At 42.6% G+C, this 22707-nt stretch overlaps 1 protein-coding gene across 2 annotated transcripts in view; it reads left to right on the plus strand.

Moving 5' to 3' along the window:
* Tesk2 (testis associated actin remodelling kinase 2) overlaps window positions 1-22707 on the plus strand; it is a 95132-nt gene that overhangs the window by 15940 nt on the left and 56485 nt on the right. For both annotated transcript variants that reach the window (XM_052177089.1, XM_052177090.1), the window contains exon 2: window positions 10217-10519. In XM_052177089.1, the coding sequence (XP_052033049.1) occupies window positions 10298-10519 (222 nt within the window). In that variant the 5' untranslated portion in view covers window positions 10217-10297. The remainder of the gene's footprint in view (window positions 1-10216; window positions 10520-22707) is intronic.

The raw sequence follows: 22707 nt of genomic DNA on the forward strand, positions 1-22707 counted from the left end.
ACCATGTGCATGCCTGAGATCCAAGGGGGTATCATATCCTGGAGCTGGAGCTTCATGCCAAAGGGTGGGAGCCAAAGTGTGGGTGCTGGGAATCATTGTAACTGCTGTCTCTCCACTGCAATCTCAATGTAAATAAAGTTAACTTTAAAAAAGAGGCTGGGTGAGAATTTCCCTCTCTCCTTCCTCCCTTTTCCCTCTTCCATTTCCTCCACCCTCGTCTACCCCCTCAGCTCTCCTCTCTTTTCTTCTTTCTAAAAAGGTCCAAGTTGTAACACAAGTACAAAAACCTGTTTGGCCAGGTACGGGGCCTTTAATCCCAGCACCTGGGTGGCAGAGGCAGGAGGGTCTCTGGAGTTTAAGTCAGCCTGGTCTGTGTAGCAAGTTCTAGGTCATCCAGGGCTATAGAACTAGACTGTCTTAAAAGCCAAACAAGAAATGTATTTGTTTCCTTGTAAGCCACATAATTCTGGCATTTTTGAAAGACCACTAAAGGCCATTTCCTGTTTGAAGAGAAAAGCGAGGGAGCTTTTCCCCGCGCGCAGGCGTCTCAGTGGGCGCTCCTGGCATTCCAGCGAGGACAAGTCTCTGTTGTGCAGGGCAGTGCTCTGCATCACAGGGCATTCAGTGTCTTTGACTCCTGCCCACGAAATGCCAGGATTACCTACCGCACACCCCCAACCTCCTGGACCAGGAGATAGTTCCAGTCCCTCAGGCAGATTTTCACATGCCTCTAGTTGACAAGCAATGAGACTCTACCTGAACTATTAGTATATAAGGAGAGATCAACTATGGCCAGTTTTCATTTTTTTTTTTAAAGTCCATATTTTGTCTGGGCTTAGTGAAGAATGCTTATCTAGCAAGCTCAAGGCTCTGGGTTCTGTCCCCAGCAGAAGGAAGAAAACCCAAGTTTTTGTTTTTTTTTTTTTTTTTTTAAGATTTATTTATTGGGCTGGAGAGATGGCTCAGCGGTTAAGAGTACAGACTGCTCTTCCAAAGGTCCTGAGTTCAAATCCCAGCAACCACATGGTGGCTTACAACCATCCTTAATGAGATCTGATGCACTCTTCTGGGGTATCTGAAGACATCTACAGTGTATTTACATATAATAAATAAATAAATCTTTAAAAAAAGATTATTATTATATGTGAATACACTGTAGCTATGTTCAGATGCACCAGAAGAGGACATCAGGTCTCTTTTATGGATGGCTGTAAGCCACCATGTGGGTGCTGGGATTTGAACTCAGGACCTGTGGAAGAGCAGTCAGTGCTCTTACCCACTGAGCCATCTCTCCAGCCCCCCAAACCCAAGTTTTTTTTTTTTTCTTTTTCTTTTTCTTTTTTTTTTTTTTTTTTGGATTTGGTTTTTTCGAGACAGGGTTTCTCTGTATAGCCCTGGCTGTCCTGGAACTCACTCTGTAGACCAGGCTGGCCTCGAACTCAGAAATCCACCTGCCTCTGCCTCCCAGAGTGCTGGGATTACAGGCGTGCACCACCACTGCCCGGCCCAAACCCAAGTTTTTACAAGCTTAAAATAACTCACACTTAGCTGTCAGGTTTGGCACGTGTTAGTCTTTAGCACTTGGGAGGCAGAGGCAGGTGGATATCTGAGTCTGAGACTAGCCTAGCTTATGGAGCTAGTGTTAGAACAGCCAGGACTCCCTCCACAGAGAAATCTTGTCTCGAAAACAAAAAGCACAAAACAAACAAATCCCTCATACTGAACAAGTAATCTACATAGTACTTAAAAACCAGTGTTTTTCTTCTTTCCTTTCTTCTTTTCCTCCTTCCTTCTTTTTCTGTTAAGGTCTCATGTAATGCAGGATGCCTTCAAACTCACTATATAAGCAAGGATTCCTTGAATCTGTGATCCTCCCATCTCCACTGGGCTCTGGGATTACCGGCATGTGCACCACATCTGGTGATGTTGAGGGATGAACCAAGGGCTTTGTACAGGCTTGAGAACCACTCTGCTCACAGAGCTACAGCCCCAGCCCTAAAATGCATGGTTTTCAATCATTGCATCTTTAATTGTCTGTTTCCCCCCAAATTTATATTTCGAAGGGTACAAGTGTCAAAAGGTATTCCAGGCTGGAGAGATGGTTCAGCAGTTAAGAGCACTGGCTGCTTTGGGTTCAGTTCCCAGCACCTGTGTGGCAGGCGGCTGGGTCCCAACCATCTGCTTCTAGTTGTAGGAGATACAGTGCTTTCTTCTGGCCTCTGAAGGCATTCAGGCAAAATACTTATCACATAAAATAAAAATAAGCACATACTTTTAAAAAGGTGATACTCTGTAAGTAAGACCTAAGATAAGTAATCCATACTCAGAAAACATCTTACTTAACATTTCATACATTACAAATAGTATACTTTCTGATTTTAAAATTAATCACTTTCAGATTTAAAAACTGTGAGAGGAAGGAGAGACCTGTAAGTAGTGTTGACTTCTACATGCTCACTGAAGCTCAAGGAGCTCCTCCCTGAATTAATAAATACGTGCTTTAAAACACAACCGGCTCCTCCAGCTCCCCCAGGAGAGTGTGTTTGTTTTTTTAAAAATATTATTTATACCGGGCAGTGGTGGTGCATGCCTTTAATCCCAGTACTTGGAAGGCAGAGGCAGGTGGATTTCTGAGTTCGAGGCCAGCCTGGTCTACAGAGAAACCGTCATACAGAGAAACCCTGTCTCAAAAAAAAAATTATTTTATTTATATGAGTACACTGTTGCTTTCTTCAGACACACCAGAAAAGGGTATTGAATCCCATTACAGATGGTTGTGAGCCACCATGTGGTTGCTGGGAATTGAACTCAGGACCTCTGGCAGAGCAGTCAGTGCTCTTAACCCCTGAGCCATCTCTCTAGCCCCCGTGTTTATTTTTAAACAAGGTCTCACTATGTATTTGGCTCTCCTGGAACTCACTATGTAGACCTCAGCTAAACTCACAGAGACCCAACCGCCTCTGTCCCTTGAGTGCTAGGATTAGTGGTACATGCCACTATGCCTGGCAACTTTAAACACTTTATTATCTTGTGTGCATATGTGTATGTACACATACCCAGAATGAGAGAGCAGGCTCCTCCTCTGCAGTGGTCAGAGGACAGCTTACAGGAGTTGGTTCCTTCCGCCATGTTAGTCCCAGGGATCAAACTCAGGTTGTCAGCAGGTGCCTTCACTCACTTGCTGAGCCGTAGCAGCAGCCTTTGTGCGTCGATAGGTTTGTGTGTTTGTCCATCCCTTTCTTGCCTTTTATAGCTAATTAAAATTTGTCAGAGAGCCAGGTGTAATGGTACCTTTAATTCCAACGCTAGAGACAGAGGCACAAGTATCTCTGAGTTCAGAGACAATCTGGCTTACAAAGTGAGTTCCAGGACAGCCAGGGCTACACAGAGAAACCTGTCCTCAAAAACCCAACCAACACAACAACAACAAAAAGCAGTAGAGGGACTAAGAGAAGCTCATTAATAGAGCTCTCGACTACTCTTGCAGGCAAGAGTAGTGTGACACATAGCACCCAGGAATTCATGCCTACATTCACATGTGCATACTGAGACACAGACATGTGTACACACCGTCATACATGCATATACACCCCTTACAAACATGTACGCCACATCATGCATACAAACATAATAACATTGAAGTAAAACATGGTTATTTAGTGGCTGGCCATGGGAACAGAAGTTTTGTTTTTGTTTTTGTTTTTTTTTTTTTTGGTTTTTTGGAGACAGGGTTTCTCTGTATAGCCCTGGCTGTCCTGGAACTCACTCTGTAGAGCAGGCTGGCCTTGAACTCAGAAATCCGCGGGCCTCTGCCTCCCAGAGTGCTGGGATTACAAGCGTGTGCCACCACTGCCCAGCCCTTTCTCTGAATTTTAAAAAATTATTAATGAATTAAAGGGACGGCACTGTCTACCATTCGTCCTAGCTGCCTAGTGATTAATATTACTTTACTGTAAGAGGGACTCTAAACTAAATATGTTCTTTTCTATTTTAAATTTATGACTTGTATAAGTTAGACTTTCCTAAAAGTGTTTATAGTTCTTTTGAGACTTTAGTGCAGGATCTAAATATCTCTTGGATTGCACTGGAACTGGTGCAGAATAGTTTGAGGCTCTGGAGGCTTGACTTGCTGTTTATTCACCAAATGTTTTGTGTTTTCTTGGCCTACACATGTCAAATAACTGTTATATTACCAATATACTTAAGAAAAAGTAAAAAAAGCCAGGCAGTGGTAGCGCACGCCTTTAATCCCAGTACTTGGGAGGCAAAGGCAGAAGGATTTCTGAGTTCGAGGCCAGCCCAGTCTACAGAGTGAGTTCCAGGACAGCCAGGACTACACAGTGCTCCCAAGTGCTGGCATCAAAAGTATGCACCACCAGCACCTGGCACATAAACATTAGAATTCGTTTTACTTTCTTTCCAGGTCTCATTTTTCCCTATTAAAGCAGCAGCTGTTATGAATTTAGTTTCTGTATTAGTGATTTGTCTCCTTGTTGTGAACAGGTACCTCTCAAAAACCAATTTTTAAAAAAGATTTATTATTATATGTAAGTACACTGTAGCTGTCTTCAGACACACCAGAAAAGGGCCTCAGATCCCATTATGATGGTTGTGAGCCACCACGTGGTTCCTGGGATTTGAACTCAGAACCTTCGGAAGAGCAGTCAGTGCTTTTAACCACTGAGCCATCTCTCCAGCCCCTCAAAAACCAACTTAAGGGAGAACTTGTATTGGCTTCCAGTTTTGAGGGATGTTGTTCATGATGGTAGGGAAGGCATGGTGGCAGGTCTGTGTAAGTGTGGGAGTTCCCTGTGCACATCTCATGGATAAAGAGGCGGACTACTGGCACTTCCTTGGTTCTCACTGTTCTCCTTTATTCAGACTCGAGTGTGTGTTGGTGCTACACATATTCTAGCTGTGTCTCCTTAGCTGATCCTCTCTAGGAAATCTCGCTCAGACATATCCAGGTGCACCTTGTTAGCATTCTAGGGATCTCGTCATCAAGATGACAGTCAAAATGAATCATCACATGTTCATCCTTTATTAATTTGATACCCAAAGCAGTGGTTCTCAACCTCCCTAATACTGCAATCTTCACATGTTGTGGTGACTCCCACAACCATATCATTGTTACTTCATAACTGTAGTTTTGCTATTGTTATGCATCGCAATGTAACTATCTGTGTTTTGCAGTGGTCTTAGGCAACCGCTGTGCCTGGATTGAGAACTGTGGCTTTAAAGTGTAATAGTCCACTCGTGGCTCCACTTGGCCTACTGTTAATCCTTTTTTCTTGGTCAGAATTTATTTTTATTTCAATCCAGACCATAGTTCCTTCTCCCATTTCTCCTCTCCTCCGCCCCGCCCCCACTTGTCCTTTCTCTTCAGAAAAGGACCACTGTGGGTATCAGCCAGCCATAGCATATCAAGTTGCAGTAAGACTAGGCATCTCTTCTATTAAGGCTAGACAAAGTGGCTTCTGCTCCCTTCAGTGTTTATCATATAATGCAGAATGCCCGTAGGTCATCTTTTACAAGTTCCCAAAGCCTTAACAGTTCTTTTTTTTTTTTAAGGTTTTTTTTTTCTTTTTTTAAGATTTATTTTATTCATATGAGTACACTGTTGCTGTCTTCAGACACACCAGAAGAGGGCATCAGATCCTGTAACAGATGGCTGTGAGCCACCATGCAGTTGCTGGGAATTGAACTCAGGACCTCTGGATGAGCAGTCGGAACTCTTAACCACTGAGCCATCTCTCCAGCCCGCCTTAACAGTTCTAACCCTGTGCACAAGTCTAGTGTCTCTTCTGAGTCTCAAGATGTGTTCTCGCCTCTCTCTCTTTTTATTTTTTATTTTTTTGGATTTGGTTTTTTCGAGACAGGGTTTCTCTGTATAGCCCTGGCTGTCCTGGAACTCACTCTGTAGACCAGGCTGGCCTCGAACTCAGAAATCCACCTGCCTCTGCCTCCCAAGTGCTGGGATTACAGGTGTGCACCACCACCGCCCGGCCTCTCTCCTTTTTTTTTTTTTAAAAAATTATTTATTTATTTATTTTATGTATATGAGTACACTGTAGCTGTACATGACGTAAGTCATCATGTGGTGGCTGGGAATTGAACTCAGGACCTCTGCTTGCTCTTGCCCAAAGATTTATTATTATATGTAAGTATACTGTAGCTGTCTTCAGACACACCAGAAGAGGGCATCAGATCTCATTACAGATGGTTGTGAGCCACCATGTGGTTGCTGAGATTTGAACTTAGGACCTTCAGAAGAGCAGTTAGTGCTCTTAAGTGCTGAGCCATCTCTCCAGCCCTGCCTCTCTCTTCTTGGCTGGGTCTCATGTATCTGAGACTGATCTTGAGAATCATAGTGTAGTTAAGGGTTACCTTGAACGGACTCTCTTGCATCTTCCTAATACCTGCTGGGATTATAAGCATGTTCTACCATGCCTGGCTTGAAGGCCAGCTTTTAACTGTGAGGCTTTAGAAAAATCAAGAGAAAAGTTATATAGTTCTAATATATAATAACACAAAGTAAACATTCCCATTCTAAAAGAAGGAATAGAGGCACGAAAAAGAAATAATTGGCTCAAAGCAAGACCAATATGTAGCAGCAAAAACATCAAACCATGTAGTTTCATGGCTCCTCACAACATTGTCTGGGCTCCAGTGGACTTGGATAGCCCTGGCCCTCCGGTTCTGCCTACAGCATATTCAGCCTTGCTCTTGGATAAGCTGTGCTCAATGCCTGCAGCTCTCATAGACGTCTCACATTTCTGGTGCCTCCGGTATCATAGAGTCTCCTGTAAATCTGGCTTCTTTACCGAGCCCTCCACAGACCACTCACATTCCCATGCATGGACTCCAAACCTGCTCATGTTGCTTGGCCTCTGCTAAGAGGTGCCAGCCTCCGTAACCGCCTCTTGTATCTGGAATGCCTGAAAAATCAGCACCATGTTGATAATGCCAAGTTCTGCCAGCTCTGAATGTAGCCAGGAAGGCTGGGAGTGGAGGCACAGGCCTTTAATCCTAGCACTTGGGAGGCAGAGACAGGCAGATCTCTGGGAGCTTGAGAGCAGCCTGGTCTACAGAGTGAGTTGCCAGACACGGAGATACACAGAGAAACCTTGTCTCAAAAAAACTCAAAAGGGGGCAGGCAGAGGCGGGAGGGGAAGGAAGAGGAGGAGACAAGAGGAGAGAAGGAGAAGAAAAAGAGTAGAGTGGCCAAGCCCTCCCTCTGGGGATTGCAGCTGCAGTTATCTCTGTGTCCTCTGTGGTGAGTACCCTGAAGGCTCTGTCCTCTCAGATACTCTCAAATGAAATTTGCTTTGTTACACCTTGGAGCTCTCAATGTGTAGTATCTTGTTTCCTGTTGAGCTACTGTAGAGTCTCAAGTGTCTCCATAATGGTGCTAATCTCTTCAACAGTTCCAGCTGCTTGGTCTCAATCTGCCGACCCTCAACTTTCATTGGCTTCAGGTTCCTTTCTTTACTAAGCTGCAGATTTTCATCCATAACCTTGACAGCGTTCACCCCCCCACCTCGCTTTTTTTCCATAGTCCCCTTTCCCTCTCCCCCTCCTCTCTCTCCTCCTCCTCCTCTCCCCTTCTCAGTAAGTTGAGGTAAATACTGTGAGCCACAACTGTGCCATAGCCCCTTTGTTCTGTTGTCTTTAAGTTCCCACCTTCAAACAACAATTATTTTTAAATGCATTTTCCCTGCAGTTCTGAGGATATGGTCAAAAGCGCAACCAGATTCCAATTCCTGGTAGAGTCCTCTCTGAATCCTCACGGGCGCAGGCTTCAGTGTCTACATTTCCTTGGCATTCTGAAGGGTGCTCGGGACACCAGAATGCCATTACTGTGCTAAATATAGAGTATACTATGTATATTTCCCCTTGATCCCTCGTTTAAGACATATTCTTCTGTAGTAACAAATAGACTTGCCTAAAAAACTTGTTTTGTAACTGGACTTGAAATCCTGAACCTCCTTCTCTATCTCCTAAGTGTTAATATTATAAGCATGCAGTACAAACATACATAGCTCTTTTTTACTATTTATTTTTTATTATTGACAGGATCTCATGTGGTCCATGCCTGCCCCACTTGCTCTATAGCTGAGACAGACCTTATTTGTTTGTTTGCTTGAGATGTGCTTGCTACGTAGCTCAGGCTAGCCTTGAATAATACTTGGCCCACATTCTTCCTAGCCTCTTCCTGCTGAGCTTATGTATATAGGCCTTGCTAATTGTGTGTGCTGGGTAGTCTTATGTCAACTTGACACATAAACTAGAGCTATCTGAAAGCAAAGAACCTTAATTAAGAAAATGCCTCCATCTAATCCGGCTGAAGAGCAATTTCTTTGTTACTAATGGGGGAGGACACAGCTCATGTCTCTGGGTTAGTGGTCCTGCATTCTATAAGAAAACAGGCTGAGTAAGCCATAGGAATAGGAAGCAAGCCAGTGTGCAGCAGCCCTCCGTGGTCTTTGCATCGGCTCCTGCTCTAGGATCCTGCTCTGTTTGAGTTCCTGTCCTGACTTTCTTTGGTGATAAACAGCAATGTGGAAATGTGAGCCAAATAACCCTTTCCTCCCCGACTTTGCTTTTGGGTCTTGGCATTTCATTGCAGCAATAGAAACCCTAATGAAATACTGTGTTACTGAAAAAAAAAATAAATCCCCAGATTTTTCTCCTCCCTCTTAAAGAATGTTTGAGCTAGGTGTAGTGGTAAGTGGATGCTATTTCAGCACTCCAGAGGCTGAAGCAGGAGAATCTGGTTTGAGACCAGTCTGGGATTCTGTGTATAGGAGTACACTGTAGCTGTCTTCAGACACACCAGAAGAGGGCATCAGGTCCCATTACAGATGGTTGGGAGCCACCATGTGGTTGCTGGGAACTGAACTCAGGACCCCTGGAAGAGCAGCCAGTGCTCTTCACCGCTGAGCCATCTCTCCAGCCTCCCCACCCCCACTCCCAGTCTGGGATTCTAAATAAGATGCCTTCTCTTAGAAAGGTAGGTCCTATGGGCAAAGATATGCTCTTTTTCAAAACAAACATATAAAAAATTTCAGCTTATTGTGCTGTACTTGTGACAAGACTCCTACCAAGCCAGCCCAGCCCAGAGGTAAAGTCCTTACCTCTCCCTGCCTAGCTGACCGCTGCGCTGCAACAGGCTGCAGCAAGTCATTCTGGGCATCCTAACCCTACTATGAGGTAGGAAAGGGAGGATAAGGATTTCAAGGTCATCCGGCCCGCGGCTGAACGAGCGGCAGGCGCTGTAGTCTGCATAGTAGGAAGTCAGCTGGGTGCCTCCTCTGCCTCCCTAGGCCAGCCAGCTTTCAGCACAGCCCGGCCGCCTTGCCCTCATTTGGTGAGATCGAACTTTTGGAACTTGTTGTTTTCTTTTGTTTGTTTGTTTGTTTGTTTTATGAAAATATTTGCTTTGTGTGAGTACATGTTGCTGTCTTCAGATACAACAGAAGGAGCTTGTCAGATCTGATTACAGATGGTTGTGAATCACCATGTGGTTGCTGGGAATTGAACTCAGGTTCAGAGCAATCCATGCTCTTAAGCTAAGCCATCTCTCCAGCCCTGGAATTTAGTTTTTTAAAACAACAGTTTAGCCGGGCAGTGGTGGCACACACCTTTGATCCCAGCACTTGGGAGGCAGAGGCAGGAGGATTTCTGAGTTCGAGGTCAGCCTAGTCTCCAGAGTGAGTTCCCGGACAGCCAGGGCTATACAGAGAGACCCTGTCTTGAAAAATAACGAAAAATAAAAATAAAAATAAAATAGTTAAGAGATCCTTTCTAAAGTGACTCTACAGTTGTCAAGTTAATATAAAACTATTCAGGATAACAAGAATTATAACTCTGATCCCAGGGGACCCAAAGCCTCCTTTGGCCGCTTTCTGTGCTAGGCAAGCACATCGTACACATGCAGTCAAAACATTCAGTCACAGGAAATGAAATAAATATTTTATTTTAAAAGAACATAATCAATGATTTTTATATTCTAGTCACATTAAGAATGGGTTTATTACAGCTTGCATTTTGTGTATATCACTGTTTGAAAGTGAAGACAGAAATATTGTTTAGATCTGGAAATCAGTACAAACTGATGCAGAAATATTCTTGCATTGCAAGTTTGTTAATTTTCTTGTAGTCATTAGTGGTTTTAGTAAAATATGTATGTGTGGTTTGTTTTTTTTTTCTGTAGTGTCATACTGGAAAAGAAGTAAAACTGAACAAAAATTATGCATGGAGTTTCTTCTTAAATGGAGAAGTGATTATTGAGATTATGGATCGGAGCAAGCGGAACTCGATCGCAGGATTTCCCCCACGGGTGGAGCGTCTGGAGGAATTTGAAGGAGGTGGTGGAGGGGATGGGAACACGGTGCAGATGGGAAGAGTTTCTTCATCTTCATATCGTGCAATTATTAGTGCCTTTTCCAGACTGACGAGTTTGGATGACTTCACCCGTGAAAAAATAGGATCTGGGTTCTTCTCTGAAGTGTTCAAGGTGAGTGACGTCCCTGCTTGTTTTGTGTGGTTCTTCTGATGGCCAGAATCACTGCAGTGTTAACAGTCCTTTGTGGTGTTTTGTTTGCTTGTTACTGCATTTTTAAGGTAGGGTCTCAACATATAGCCCTGGATGGCTTTGAACTCCCCCACTTCCCGAGAGAGTTGGGATTACAGGCATGTACCACACTTTCACTGCCAGCTTCAACCTCTGCGTGCTGGGATTATGTAAGCTGTCAACTGCCAGATGTACTTTAAACTGTTTGGAGAGAACTCATTCATATAACTTCTACCTGTTTTGCTTTTTATTGTTACAATATTTACAATGGAATCCAAGGCCTTGTACATGCTAGGCAAACATTCTGCCACCCCTCTTTTGTGGTGTGTGTTTTTATGCATGAGTATGTAAGCATGAATGTTCTGGCTAGCCTCAAGCTTATTATATTGACAGGGCTGGTTCTAATACTTCTATCTCTGGTATAGGACTGTATTTGTCTTGTGTTTTAAAATATATTATTTTTGTTTTTTTATCAAGTATCTAATTTTGTTTGTTTTAATTGAGCTTATTTATCTTTAATTTTATGCATGTGAGTGCATGTGTCTGTGCACCATATGCACCATGCCTGGTGCTCGAGGAAGCCAGGCAGGGAGGGCATCAGATCCCCTGGGACTGGAGTTACAAGTCAGTTGTAAGTTGCTGTGTTGGTGCAGGGAATCAAATCTGAATCCTCTGGAAGAACAGCAAGTGTTCTTAATTGATGAGCCTTCTCTCTAGCACCAAACTTATTTATTAAAAATCACATTCATATGCATTTTGGTTCAAATATGGTTTGTGCATCCAAAACTAATGATAAAGTCTAATCAAATCCATTGTAAAGTATTACTTCATCTATGATGTTTAGAGGTGTGGCCTTTAGAAGTTATCAAGATTAGATAAGTTGTCAGTTTAGGGTCCCCTATTCTAGAAGAAAAAGACCAGAGAATGCACATGTGTTGCTGTGATACCTTGCACTGTTTTAGGACTTGGCTAGAAAGAAAGCCACTTGAACCTGATCCAGAACCATGAGGCCAAACAAATCACCACCCCCTCCTCCTCCTCTTTCTTTCCCTCCTTCGTCCACCACCTGTGTATACATAGATCAGAGGTTGGATATTGTCTACATTAAATCTTCATTTTATTTTCTGTTTGTTTTTAAGACAGGGTCTCACTGTGTAGCTTTGGCTGATGGAATTCAGAGTGAGTTCCATCTGCTCTGCTTTACCCCCTGCTTTATGCTGGGTTAAATGCGTGTAACACCATGCTGAGCTCCACCTTATATTTTAGTTTTATTTATTTTTATTAATACTATTTACTATTCATGTATTTATTTTTGAGACAGGGTTTCTTTGTGTAACTTTGGCTGTCCTGGAATTTGCTCTGTAGATCAGGCAGGCCTGATCAGAGATCTGTCTGTCTCTGCCTCCGGAAGTGCTGCATTTAATGACATGCACTGCACCATGACCCCTGTCTCATTACACTATGATTTCTTGAGACAAGGTCTCTCTATGTATGCCTGGCTGTCCTGAAACTGGCTTTGTAGAGCATCTGTCCTTGAGTTCACAGATCCACCTGCCTTTGCTTCCCTGTGTTGGGATGGAAGGAGTGAGCTACCACAAGCACTTTGCTAACTGACCCCTCACTGAAGCCCCCTCCTTTCTTTTGAAATTTTGTAGTTTTATTATTTTATATTAAATGGTGTAACTGGTCATTGGCTACTTTGTGGGTTCTTTCTTCCACCCTTCTTTTTGTTTTCTTTTGTTTTGTTTTTCGAGACACGGTTTCTCTGTGTAGCCCTGGCTGTTCTGGAACTCACTCTGTAGACCAGGCTGGCCTCGAACTCAGAAATCTGCCTGCCTCTGCCTCCCAAGTGCTGGGATTAAAGGCGTGCACCACCACTGCCTGGCTGTAGTTCTCTTCAATTTTATGATTTTCTTGGTATTTCTTTCTTTTTCTTTTCTTTTCTGTTTTTGGAGGAGTACTGTGCTTTCACGATGGTCTTTGCACATGCTAGACAAATGGTCTAACATTGAGCTACTTCTCTAGGTCCCTTAGTTTTTGTGTGAATTTTAGAATTACTTTTTATTTTAATTAATTAATGAATTAATTAATTTTAGCTTTTTCAAGATAGGGTTTCTCTGTGTAGCCCTGGCTGTCCTGGAACTCACTTTGTGACCAGGCTGGCCTCGAACTCAGAAATCCGCCTGCCTCTGCCTTGAAAGTCCTGGGATTAAAGGCATGCGCTACCACAGCCTGGCCTATTTTCATTCATATGTGTATATATATATATATATATATATATATATATAATTTATTTATCGTAAATTGTAGTACATTTTTTGGAGCATGTTTAAAATTATAACTTTTTTTTTGACATCTTTGTCTTGTTCCTGACTTTAATGGAATGCTTGCAGTATTTTCCAATTAAACATGCTAAAATAGGTATGCTTCATTCAGTTAGGGATCTTTTTCTTTTTAGATTTATTTTATGTGTGTGAATGTTTTGCCTGCATTATGTGTATGTACCCCATGTGTATAACTGGTGTTTGTGGCGGTCCCCAGAGAGGAGTCATGGTTGTTTGTGAGCCACTATGTGTGTTGCCGCTCCTAGCCATCTCTGGTCCTCAGGAAGAATAACCAGCATTCTAAACCTTTGAGCCATCCCATTTGTCCTATTTTCACACTCGAAACAACAGCAAAGTCTCTTGGGCTGTTGATGAGACTCAGCCAGCGAAGGCCTAGCCAGAGAGCCTGGCAAGTTTTGCTTGATCCTGGGACCCACATGGTAGAGGAGGAGAACTGATTCCCACAAGTTGTCTTTTGAGTTCCATAAAGAATCTACATAAAATGTGTGAACATACTAAAGTGAAACCCATCCCGTAGTGTGCGAGCAAGTGTACAAAGCAAGGATGGGTGTTGGAGTTGTGATACAGCTAAAGGACACAACACTTGTTCAGGATGCATAAGGCCTTAGCTTTGATTTCCAGCACAGAGAAAAATCCAAATGAATGTTGAGTCTGCCTTTTCAGAGTCTGTGGTGTGGTAACTAATTTTATATACTTTCAACTTGTCACCTGGGTTATGTGGTGTCAGATACTTGGTCAGATATTACTGGATGCGTTAGAATGGTTTTTTTGAATTGAACTATGGACTGTGTTAGGTAGTCTTCTTACTATACATAGTCTTCAACTGATCATTGGGAAATCTGAAAAGAACAGAAAGGCTGACCTGCAAGAGAAAACTCCTGCCTAAGTGAGTGAGCTGACATTTGTCTTTGCCTGGCTTTGGTGTGGAGATGACAGTGCAGCTCTTCCTGGCTTTGGGCCTGTAGTTAGGTGGAGAAACACTGTCCTGAGCCAGCAGCACAAAGGAAGGGCCCATGGTGAAGTCAAACCATGAAAATTCCCATCATTTATTTATAGCATGCTTCTTAGGTTTCTGTGGCCTGCTTTCTTATATTTTCTTCTTTAGTCTTGAAGAAGTAACCACTGGTGATGGGATCCTTTGAGGGTGTGTCTCCTGAGAGCCAAGGACTTCCTATGTAGGCTCTACCTCCCAATTTTTCTTAGGCTGGCCTCAATCCTTCTGTGTAGTGAAGGATAGGTTGAGACCTTGATCCTTCTGCCTTCACTTCCCCATGCTGGGACTACTGGTTTGAGCCACCAAAGCTGGCTCATTTGTTTTTTCCTAAGCAATCATTCATGAGGCATTTATTCATTATTTATGTATACTTGAAAGAAGTGTATACAGTGTTTTCTATTCTCCATTTCTTAACAAGATTATGAAGAGTCTAAAATATTTATGGATCAAAACACATTTACAGCTGGCTTATACATGAACTACAAAGAACACAAAGTCCTACATACAGCTGTGCTGGAAGAGCAGGGATGGTTTTAACTCATGTTTTTATTATCAAAACAATTTAACTTATCTCGTGGGGAAACAAGCCAGCGCTGGGTGATTGAAAACCCCTCTTGGTTATTTTTAGCATGAATTTTAGTGTTTTTTCTGTCTCCTAATTTCTTGTCTTCTGTGCCTGAGTATTGAAGATGTAACAACTTGAGGGGATGTTAGCAATAGATGGGCTACAGAGGGCCCATCGGTTCTTAAAGACTTAAGATTATCCCTGAAATATCTGTAGATATAAGATAGCTGTGGCCCCCTTGCAATCCATCTCTGTGGGCAACAAGCGTTGGATCTTTAGCACGCTTCGTAGAGGAAAGACACAGACAGTGAAGGGAGTGTGGTAGATACCCAACGACCGCCGTGGGCATATTGAGTGCAGCGTTAATTTATTTTTGATGGCTGCTTTTGTGCTGCAGTGGCCAAGCTGAGTAGTTACTAGAGACCACAAGGCCTTGGAGCCCTATTATGTTATGTTTACCATCTGACCCCAAACAGACAGTTTACAACCCATGATCTATTAGCTCTAGTGGATGGCTGAGTGGAAGTTAGGTTTTAGTTTTAATTATAACGTACAGATGGTTATAGAACTTTAAAGGTCAAGTTAAATGAAAGGTGTTAGTAGCAATGAAAAGAAATATTTGACTCCAGATACAAGTTGCACAGGCAACTTAATGACCTTCAACTGAGAAGACCTTCTAGCAAGAAAAAGGAAAAAAGAAAAGAAAGGGGGTGTGTTGTGGGGGGATGATGGTCAGCTGTGTTGTCCAGTGCTTTAATTCCTGCCCCAGCACTCAGGAGGCTGAGGCTACTGGCTCTTGAAGAGTATGTAGTATTCTTCTAAAAAAACTGAATTCAGTTTTGGCATTTAGGGCCCTGCAGACATAGTTAACAATAGGCCTTCCTTAGTTGTATTACCTGCTTAGATTATACTGTCTTTGTTTGGCTCTTAAGTCTGCCTCTACAGAGCATTGGCTCCACAAAAGTTCTGAGTAGCTTAGACTACAAACTTATACCACCGGGCCGCCTGTGGTTTTTCTGTGTTTATTTCTCTTTCATCAGCACAGCTCTGCCACCTAGAGAGAACTCATTAAATATTTGTTGCACAAGAGAAGACTTTTTTTTTTTTCTGTTTTTTGAGACAGGGTTTCTTTGTGTAGCCCTGGCTGTTCTGGAACTCACTCTGTAGACCAGGCTGGCCTCGAACTTAGAAATCTGCCTGCCTCTGCTTCCCAAGTGCTGAGAATAAAGGCCTGCGCCACCACTGCCCAGCTAAGAGAAGACATTTATGCATTTGTACATGTGTACCTGCATGCATGTGTTCATTTACAAAATAAAAAGAGGACCCAGAGCCTCACTGCATTTGAATCTCAACTGCCCACTATAAATGTAATTTTAAAAAATTAGGAGACAAAGAAAATAATAACTATTCTATGGAGTTGAAGATATGCTAAGTTTCTATATGTAAAGGACTTACGCTGTTATATACAGACATTATTCTAAGAGCTACTTGTTGATTTCTTTTTTTTTTAAAGATTTATTTATTATATGTAAGTACACTGTAGATGTCTTCAGACACACCAGAGGGATTGGATCTCATTACAGATGGTTGTGAGCCACCATGTGGTTGCTGGGAATTGAACTCAGGACCTTTGGAAGAGCAGTCAATGCTCTTAACCACTGAGCCATCTCTCCAGCCCCCTACTTGTTGATTTCATATACTTGTCTAAGAGCGCTGTTCAGTTCATTGTGCTAGATACTATGTTAACTTTTATACATTTTCTTGTTTAATATCTATAAAAACCTTGTTAGTAGTTATACTTCCATTTTTAAGTTCATTTTATTTTATTTTTATTTATGTATATGTAACTATGCAAGTGTATGCGGTATGTGTGTGGATACCCCATGAGGCCAGAAGAATTTGCATGTCCCCTGAACCTGGAGTTAACAGGCAGTTAAGTTATAAGATGCTTGACATGGGTACTGAGATTCAAACTTGCTTAACCATTGAGCCATAGCTCCAGCCCCAATATTTCTAAATTATAATGAAGAAACTGAGGTTCAAAGATGATGACTATCTTGCCAGGTACACTATAACATGTACATGCTGAAGTTAGGATTTTTTAATTCCTGGGAGTGGGAAGATACTCAATGGGTAAAAAACCTGGTGTACAAACATGAAGACCTGAGTTTGGATTCCCTGAGCCCAGGCATGGTGGCCACACCTGCTTCTCTAGCCCTTAGTGGTAGAAAAAGGAGGATCCTGGGGATCTGTTAGCAAGCTTGTCCAGGCCAAAAGGCAAGCTTCAGAGTCAGTGTGAGACTACATCTTTTTTTTTTTTTTTTGGATTTGTTTTTTTTCGAGACAGGATTTCTCTGTATAGCCCTGGCTGTCCTGGAACTCACTTTGTAGACCAGGCTGGCTTTGAACTCAGAAATCCGCCTGCCTCTGCCTCCCAGAGTGCTGGGATTACAGGCGTGCACCACCACTGCCCATCATGAGACTACATCTTAAAGAAATGAGATGGGCTGAGAGGTGGTGGTTCACACCATTAATCAGAGCACTCAGAAGGCAGAGGCAAACAGATCTCTGTGGGTTTAAGGCCGACCTGGTTCATAGATTAGAGAAACCCTATCTTAAATAACTAAAAAAGAAAAGAAATAAGCTGGAAGGGCTGGAGAGATGTCTCAGTGGCTCACAACCATCTGTCCCTCCAGTGCCAGAGGTCCCAGCCCTTTCTGGCCTCCATAGGCACTAGGCATACACATAGTACACCGACAGGAAAGCCAAACATTCGTGCACAAAAAATAAGTTTTAAAACAATAAGATATGCCAGGCAGTGGTGGCGCACACCTTTAATCCGAGCACTAGGGAGGCAGAGGCAGGCGGATTTCTGAGTTCGAGGCCAGCTTGGTCTATAGAGTGATTTCCAGGACAGCCAGGGCTACACAGAGAAACCCTGTCTGGGAAAACCAAAAAAAAAAAAAAAAAACCCAATAAGATATACTGTCGAGGAAACTGTGACCTCCATGTGCACGCATCCATATAACACACACACACACACACACACACACACACACACACACACACACACTTATACTTTGAGTATCCAATTAGTTAATAATTTTATTTAATTTTTTCTCAGAAGATCGACTGCCTTGTTAATTTTAATTTATGTTATTTTTAGAATCTGAGAACCTATGTATACTTTTTACTGTTATAGAGCTCATAGTGATTTGTTTCATGTTGCAAGAGCAAGGCTTAACATTGATTTTTTTTTTTTTGGACACTGTCTCCCTATGTAGTTCTGGCTGGCATAGAACTCTATGAACTTACAGGGATTTACTTTCTAGTGCTGGGATGAAAGGTATTTGCTACTACACTCCAGTCTTGATTTTTGTTTTGGTTTAGTTTGATTTTTGAGACAGAGGCTATTATGTAGCTCTGGCTGCCCTAGAACTTGGTCTTGAACTCACAAAGACCTGTGAGTTCTGCCTCCTGAGTGCTGGGATCAAAGGACTTTGCCCTTGTCCAGTCCTCACACTTGATTTTGAAGGTTATTTTAATTCTCTGAATACTTGGAACGGTTCGATTCTGAAATGTCTGGTTTGGTAGAGGAAACAGACAAGGATGCACACGCACACACACACACACACACACACACACATACTCCGTCTCTCTCTGTCTCTCTGTCTTTCTCTCATTCTCTCTCTCTCTTTCTCTCTTTTTCCTTCTCTTCCTCCCTCCCGCCTCATGGATATGAAGAATTCTAATCTCCTCTCTTATATTTTTCTAAACTGGCAATACAAATGCCAACTTCTAAAGGACAATAAACTTATAAGCTAAAAGGAACCAGTGTTTGCCATCTGTTTGCTACTGAAATATTGATTTATTCATGCTTCTGGTTATGCATTTATTTAACACACATCACAGCTTGTCATGCAAACTTTGTGTCAGTAGCATTCTCAACTGTTGTGGTTTAAGGAAAGCCGGGAAACATTTTAGCAAACAAATATTATTCCGTGATGTTTGTTGTTGTGATTGGGAAGGTGAAGGTCTTATTTGTGCTTATAGGTGTATACAGCCATGCCAGTTTTGTGCATGCTTAAATGCCTTGTACCAGTGGAGATGCATTCTGTCAGAGGTTAAGTTTTAAGTTTTTATATTCTCTCATACCTTCGTCTGGTAATTTATATAGTGGGTTTCAAATGCTAGTCAGGGCTGCGGATGTCGTCAGTAGCATGCTTCTGTAGCGTGCATGAGGTTCTGTCCCAGGCAAGTACAGTGCCGTTATTCCTAGCACTTGGAAGGTAAAGGCAGGGGGATCAGAAATTCAAGGTCGAGTTATGCTATATAATGTGTAGCACTCTGTTAACAATTCTGTTTCAATAAACACTGTAATTATTTGCTCTTTTGTTCATTTGTGTGTTCGGTATATATTTAGCTAAGGATCACTAGGTTTAGGATATGTGTAAGATATTAAAATAGATGCTGGAGATAAAATCTTGCCTTGAAATTTTTGGGGTGGGTTGGGGAACTGGGGGAACTGGAAAGATGGCTTAGCGATGATGTTAGATTGTATAAGAAAGCATACTAAGTGAGCTATGGAGAGCAAGTCAGTAAGCAGCATCCACCGCCCCACCCCCATAGGTAGAGAGAGATGGAGATATCCCTATTTCAGTCCCTGCCTCCAGGTATCTGCCTTCATTTCCTGCCCTGACATTCACAGTGGACTGCAAATGTAAATTGAAATAGATCTTCCTCTCTGAGGTAGTTTGAACCAAAATGGTCTCCATAGGCTCATATATTTGAATGCTTTGTCCCCTGTTAGTAAAACTATTTGAAAAGGATTAGGAAGTGTGGTCTTGTGGAGGTGTATCACTGGGAGTGGATTTTGAGGTTTCAAAAGCTCAAACACACCAAGCCCAGGCGCTCCCTCGCGCACTCTCTCTTGTGCTTTCACTCCCTCCCCCACCTTTGTGATTTCCCATCAGGTGTAAAATTCTAAGCTACTGCCCCAGTACTGCGCCTGTCTGCTTTGTGCTGTGATATCATAGGCTGAGCAAGCCCCCAATTAAATGCTGTGTTTTGTAAGGGTTTCCTTGGCCATGTGTCTCTTTACAGCAATAGAACAGTGATTAAGATACTCCAAAATGCTTTTGGCCATGGTATTTATTGCAGCCGAAGAGTTGCTTTTGTCTTAACAGTTCCAGAAGGGTGAGAGCCTATCATGACTGGGAAGCATGGAGGTAAGCAGCAGGCATGTTGGCAGGGTCAGGAAGTCAGTACTCATGTCCACAACCACAGCATGAAGCAGAGAGAGCAGCCTCAGGTGGCAGGAGGGCTTTAACCCTTCAACAGTTACCTCTGCTTTCCCAGCAGTGCTGCCAGCTGTGGACAAAGCGCTGAAATACACAAGGCTACGTGCAGCGTTTATCCTCCTCCAAACCACTACTGAAGGGAGACAGGGGCCAGAGATAATAAATATTTATTTAAAATGTTTTTGTGCCGGGTGGTGGTGGCGCACGCCTGTAATCCCAGCACTCTGGGAGGCAGAGGCAGGTGGATTTCTGAGTTCGAGGCCAGCCTGGTCTACAGAGTGAGTTCCAGGACAGCCAGGGCTACACAGAGAAACCCTGTCTCGGAAAAAAAAAAAAAAAAACCAAAAAAAAAACCAAAATGTTTTTGCTTGTTTTTCCTCTTTTTAGATTTGCTTATGAGTGTTTTGCCTACATATATGTTACATGTATCACATGCATGCCTATTGCCAGTGGGGGTCAGAAGGAGTCAGATCCCCCTGGAACTGAAGTTTTTCTTTTTCTTTCCTTTCCGTTTGTTTGTTTGTTTGTTTGAGACAGGGTTTGTGTGTGTGTTGCCCTGGTGGTCTTGGAACTCACTCCCTCTGTAGACCAGGCTGGCCTCTTACTGCTGGGATGAACAGTGTGCACCAGCCCTGCTCAGCTTGGAGTTTTACTTGATCAGAGTCATTTGGCATTATTTTTTTAATCTTTGTTTAACAAATACTTCTCCTTCCCAAAATTAGTTTTTGGTTTGTTGAATCACTTCATAGAACTATATTATAAATGGTTTGTTTTCTGTTTCATAATTCTGCTTTTGTCTTTATAAGTATACTGTATTTTCCTAGTGTTTGTAAGTTTACCCTTGACTCATTTTGTTGTTGTTATTGTTGTTGTTCCTTTATTTTATTTTTTTGATTTGGTTTTTTTGAGACAGGGTTTCTCTGTGTAGCCCTGGCTGTCCTGGAACTCACTCTGTAGACCCGGCTGGCCTCGAACTCAGAAATCCACCTGCCTCTGCCTCCCAGAGTGCTGGGATTACAGTTGTGCGCCACCACCGCCTGGCTTGTTGTTTCTTTAGATATGGTTTCTTGTAGCCCAGAGGGCCTCAAACCCACCTTGAAGTTTTGTTCTTCCTGCTCTGAAACTGGCCTTTGGCTCCTCTGTGGGTTCTCCCTCCTCTCCCTCTTCTCTCCCCTTGTTCCACCCTTTCAGCCCCTAACACTAGACAGGAGAGGAAAAGGACAGAGGGGGAGGGGGAACAAAGGGGGGACTGAGGGGGAGGGGGGACAGAGGGGGAGGGGGTGACTGTTGATAGACTGCTTCCTGCTTGCTGATTGTCAAATTCCTTGGGCCAAGTTTGATCTTCACTGTCAGGATATCTAATTTCTTCTTGTTGTTTTCTCTTTGCACAACAAACTGCCACCAACAGCAGTCAATAACAACCAGCCAACAACCCACCAACCATGACCAACCTCGATCGATCTCAGGGCTCTAACATTTCTATGCCCTCTGAAAAGTACCCAGAATTTCAAATATCTCACTATCACAGAAACTATCTGCAGCAAAATCATGCCCTTGCTAGATCTAAACTATTACAGCACCAGGTATACATGTGCCATACACACACATACACACACACACACACACACACACACTCACTCACTCACACACACACACACTCAGGCAAACACTCATAAATGGAAAATAAAATAAATATATCTTAAAATGTTTGTTGAGATAGGCTCTCTCTATTATGTGGCCCTGGCTGTTCTGGAACCTGGAGATGTAGACAAGGCTGGCTTTGAACTCAGAGATTCACCAAGTGTTGAAATTAAAGGTATATACTACCTAGTTATAATGAATCTTTAAAATAAGAAAGCAAACCTGACATAGTGGCACTTTATCTTTAATCCCAAACTTGGGAGGCAGCGCAGGCATATCTCTGAAAATGAAGGCCAATTATTGGTCTATATATCTAGGTCCAGAACAGCGAGGACTATATAGTGAGATTGTGTCTGGAAAATGAAACAAAACAAATAAAATAAATAAATAATGAGAGAAAGACAGATTGCTTATTTGATACTAAATGTTTTATTAGTTTTTGTGTGAATTTTAGAATTATTTTTTATTATTTATTTATTTATTTATTTATTTATATTTTTCAAGACACGGTTTCTCTGTGTAGTCCTGACTGTCCTGGAACTCACTTTGTAGACCAGGCTGGCCTCAAACTCAGAGGCCTGCCTCTACCTCCCAAGTGCTGGGATTAAAGGCATGCACCATCACTCTCTGACCCAAATATTCTTAAAATTGAACATTTTGTTAAAAATTAACAGTGGGGAGGGGCGGTGGTGATGGCTTATGCTTTTAGTCCCAGTACTTGGAAGGCAGAGGCAGATGGATGTCTGACTTTGGGGGTAGCCTGGTCTAGAGTGAGTTCTAGGACAGCCAGAGCTGTAAAGAAAAACCTCTCAAAAAATAAGAAACAAGCCGGGCGATGGTGGCACACACCTGTAATCCCAACACTCTGGGAAGCAGAGACAGGCAGATTTCTGAGTTTGAGGCCAGCCTGGTCTACTAAGTGAGTTCCAGGACAGCCAGGGCTACACAGAGAAACTCTGTCTCGAAAAAAAAAAAACCAAAAACAAAACAAAAAAAAGAAAGAAAGAAAGAAAGAAAGAAAGAAAGAAAGAAAGAAAGAAAGGAAACAAAAACAAAAATTAGAGAGCGCTAGGAAGTGGTGGCTCATGTTTAATCCCAGTGCTCAGAGGTAGAGTAAGGTGGATCCCTGAATTTGAGACCAGCCTGGTCTACAAATCAAGTCCCAAGACAGCCAGGGCTACACAGAGAAACTGTCCTGAAAAATCAGGAAAAATAAATTAAAACTTCAGAGTGACCCAGGATGTGGGGCACATACTTCTACTCCAGTACTCCCTGCATCCTGGGCT

This window comes from Apodemus sylvaticus, chromosome 3 (assembly GCF_947179515.1).
Source record: "Apodemus sylvaticus chromosome 3, mApoSyl1.1, whole genome shotgun sequence".
NCBI classification, from domain to species: domain Eukaryota; kingdom Metazoa; phylum Chordata; class Mammalia; order Rodentia; family Muridae; genus Apodemus; species Apodemus sylvaticus.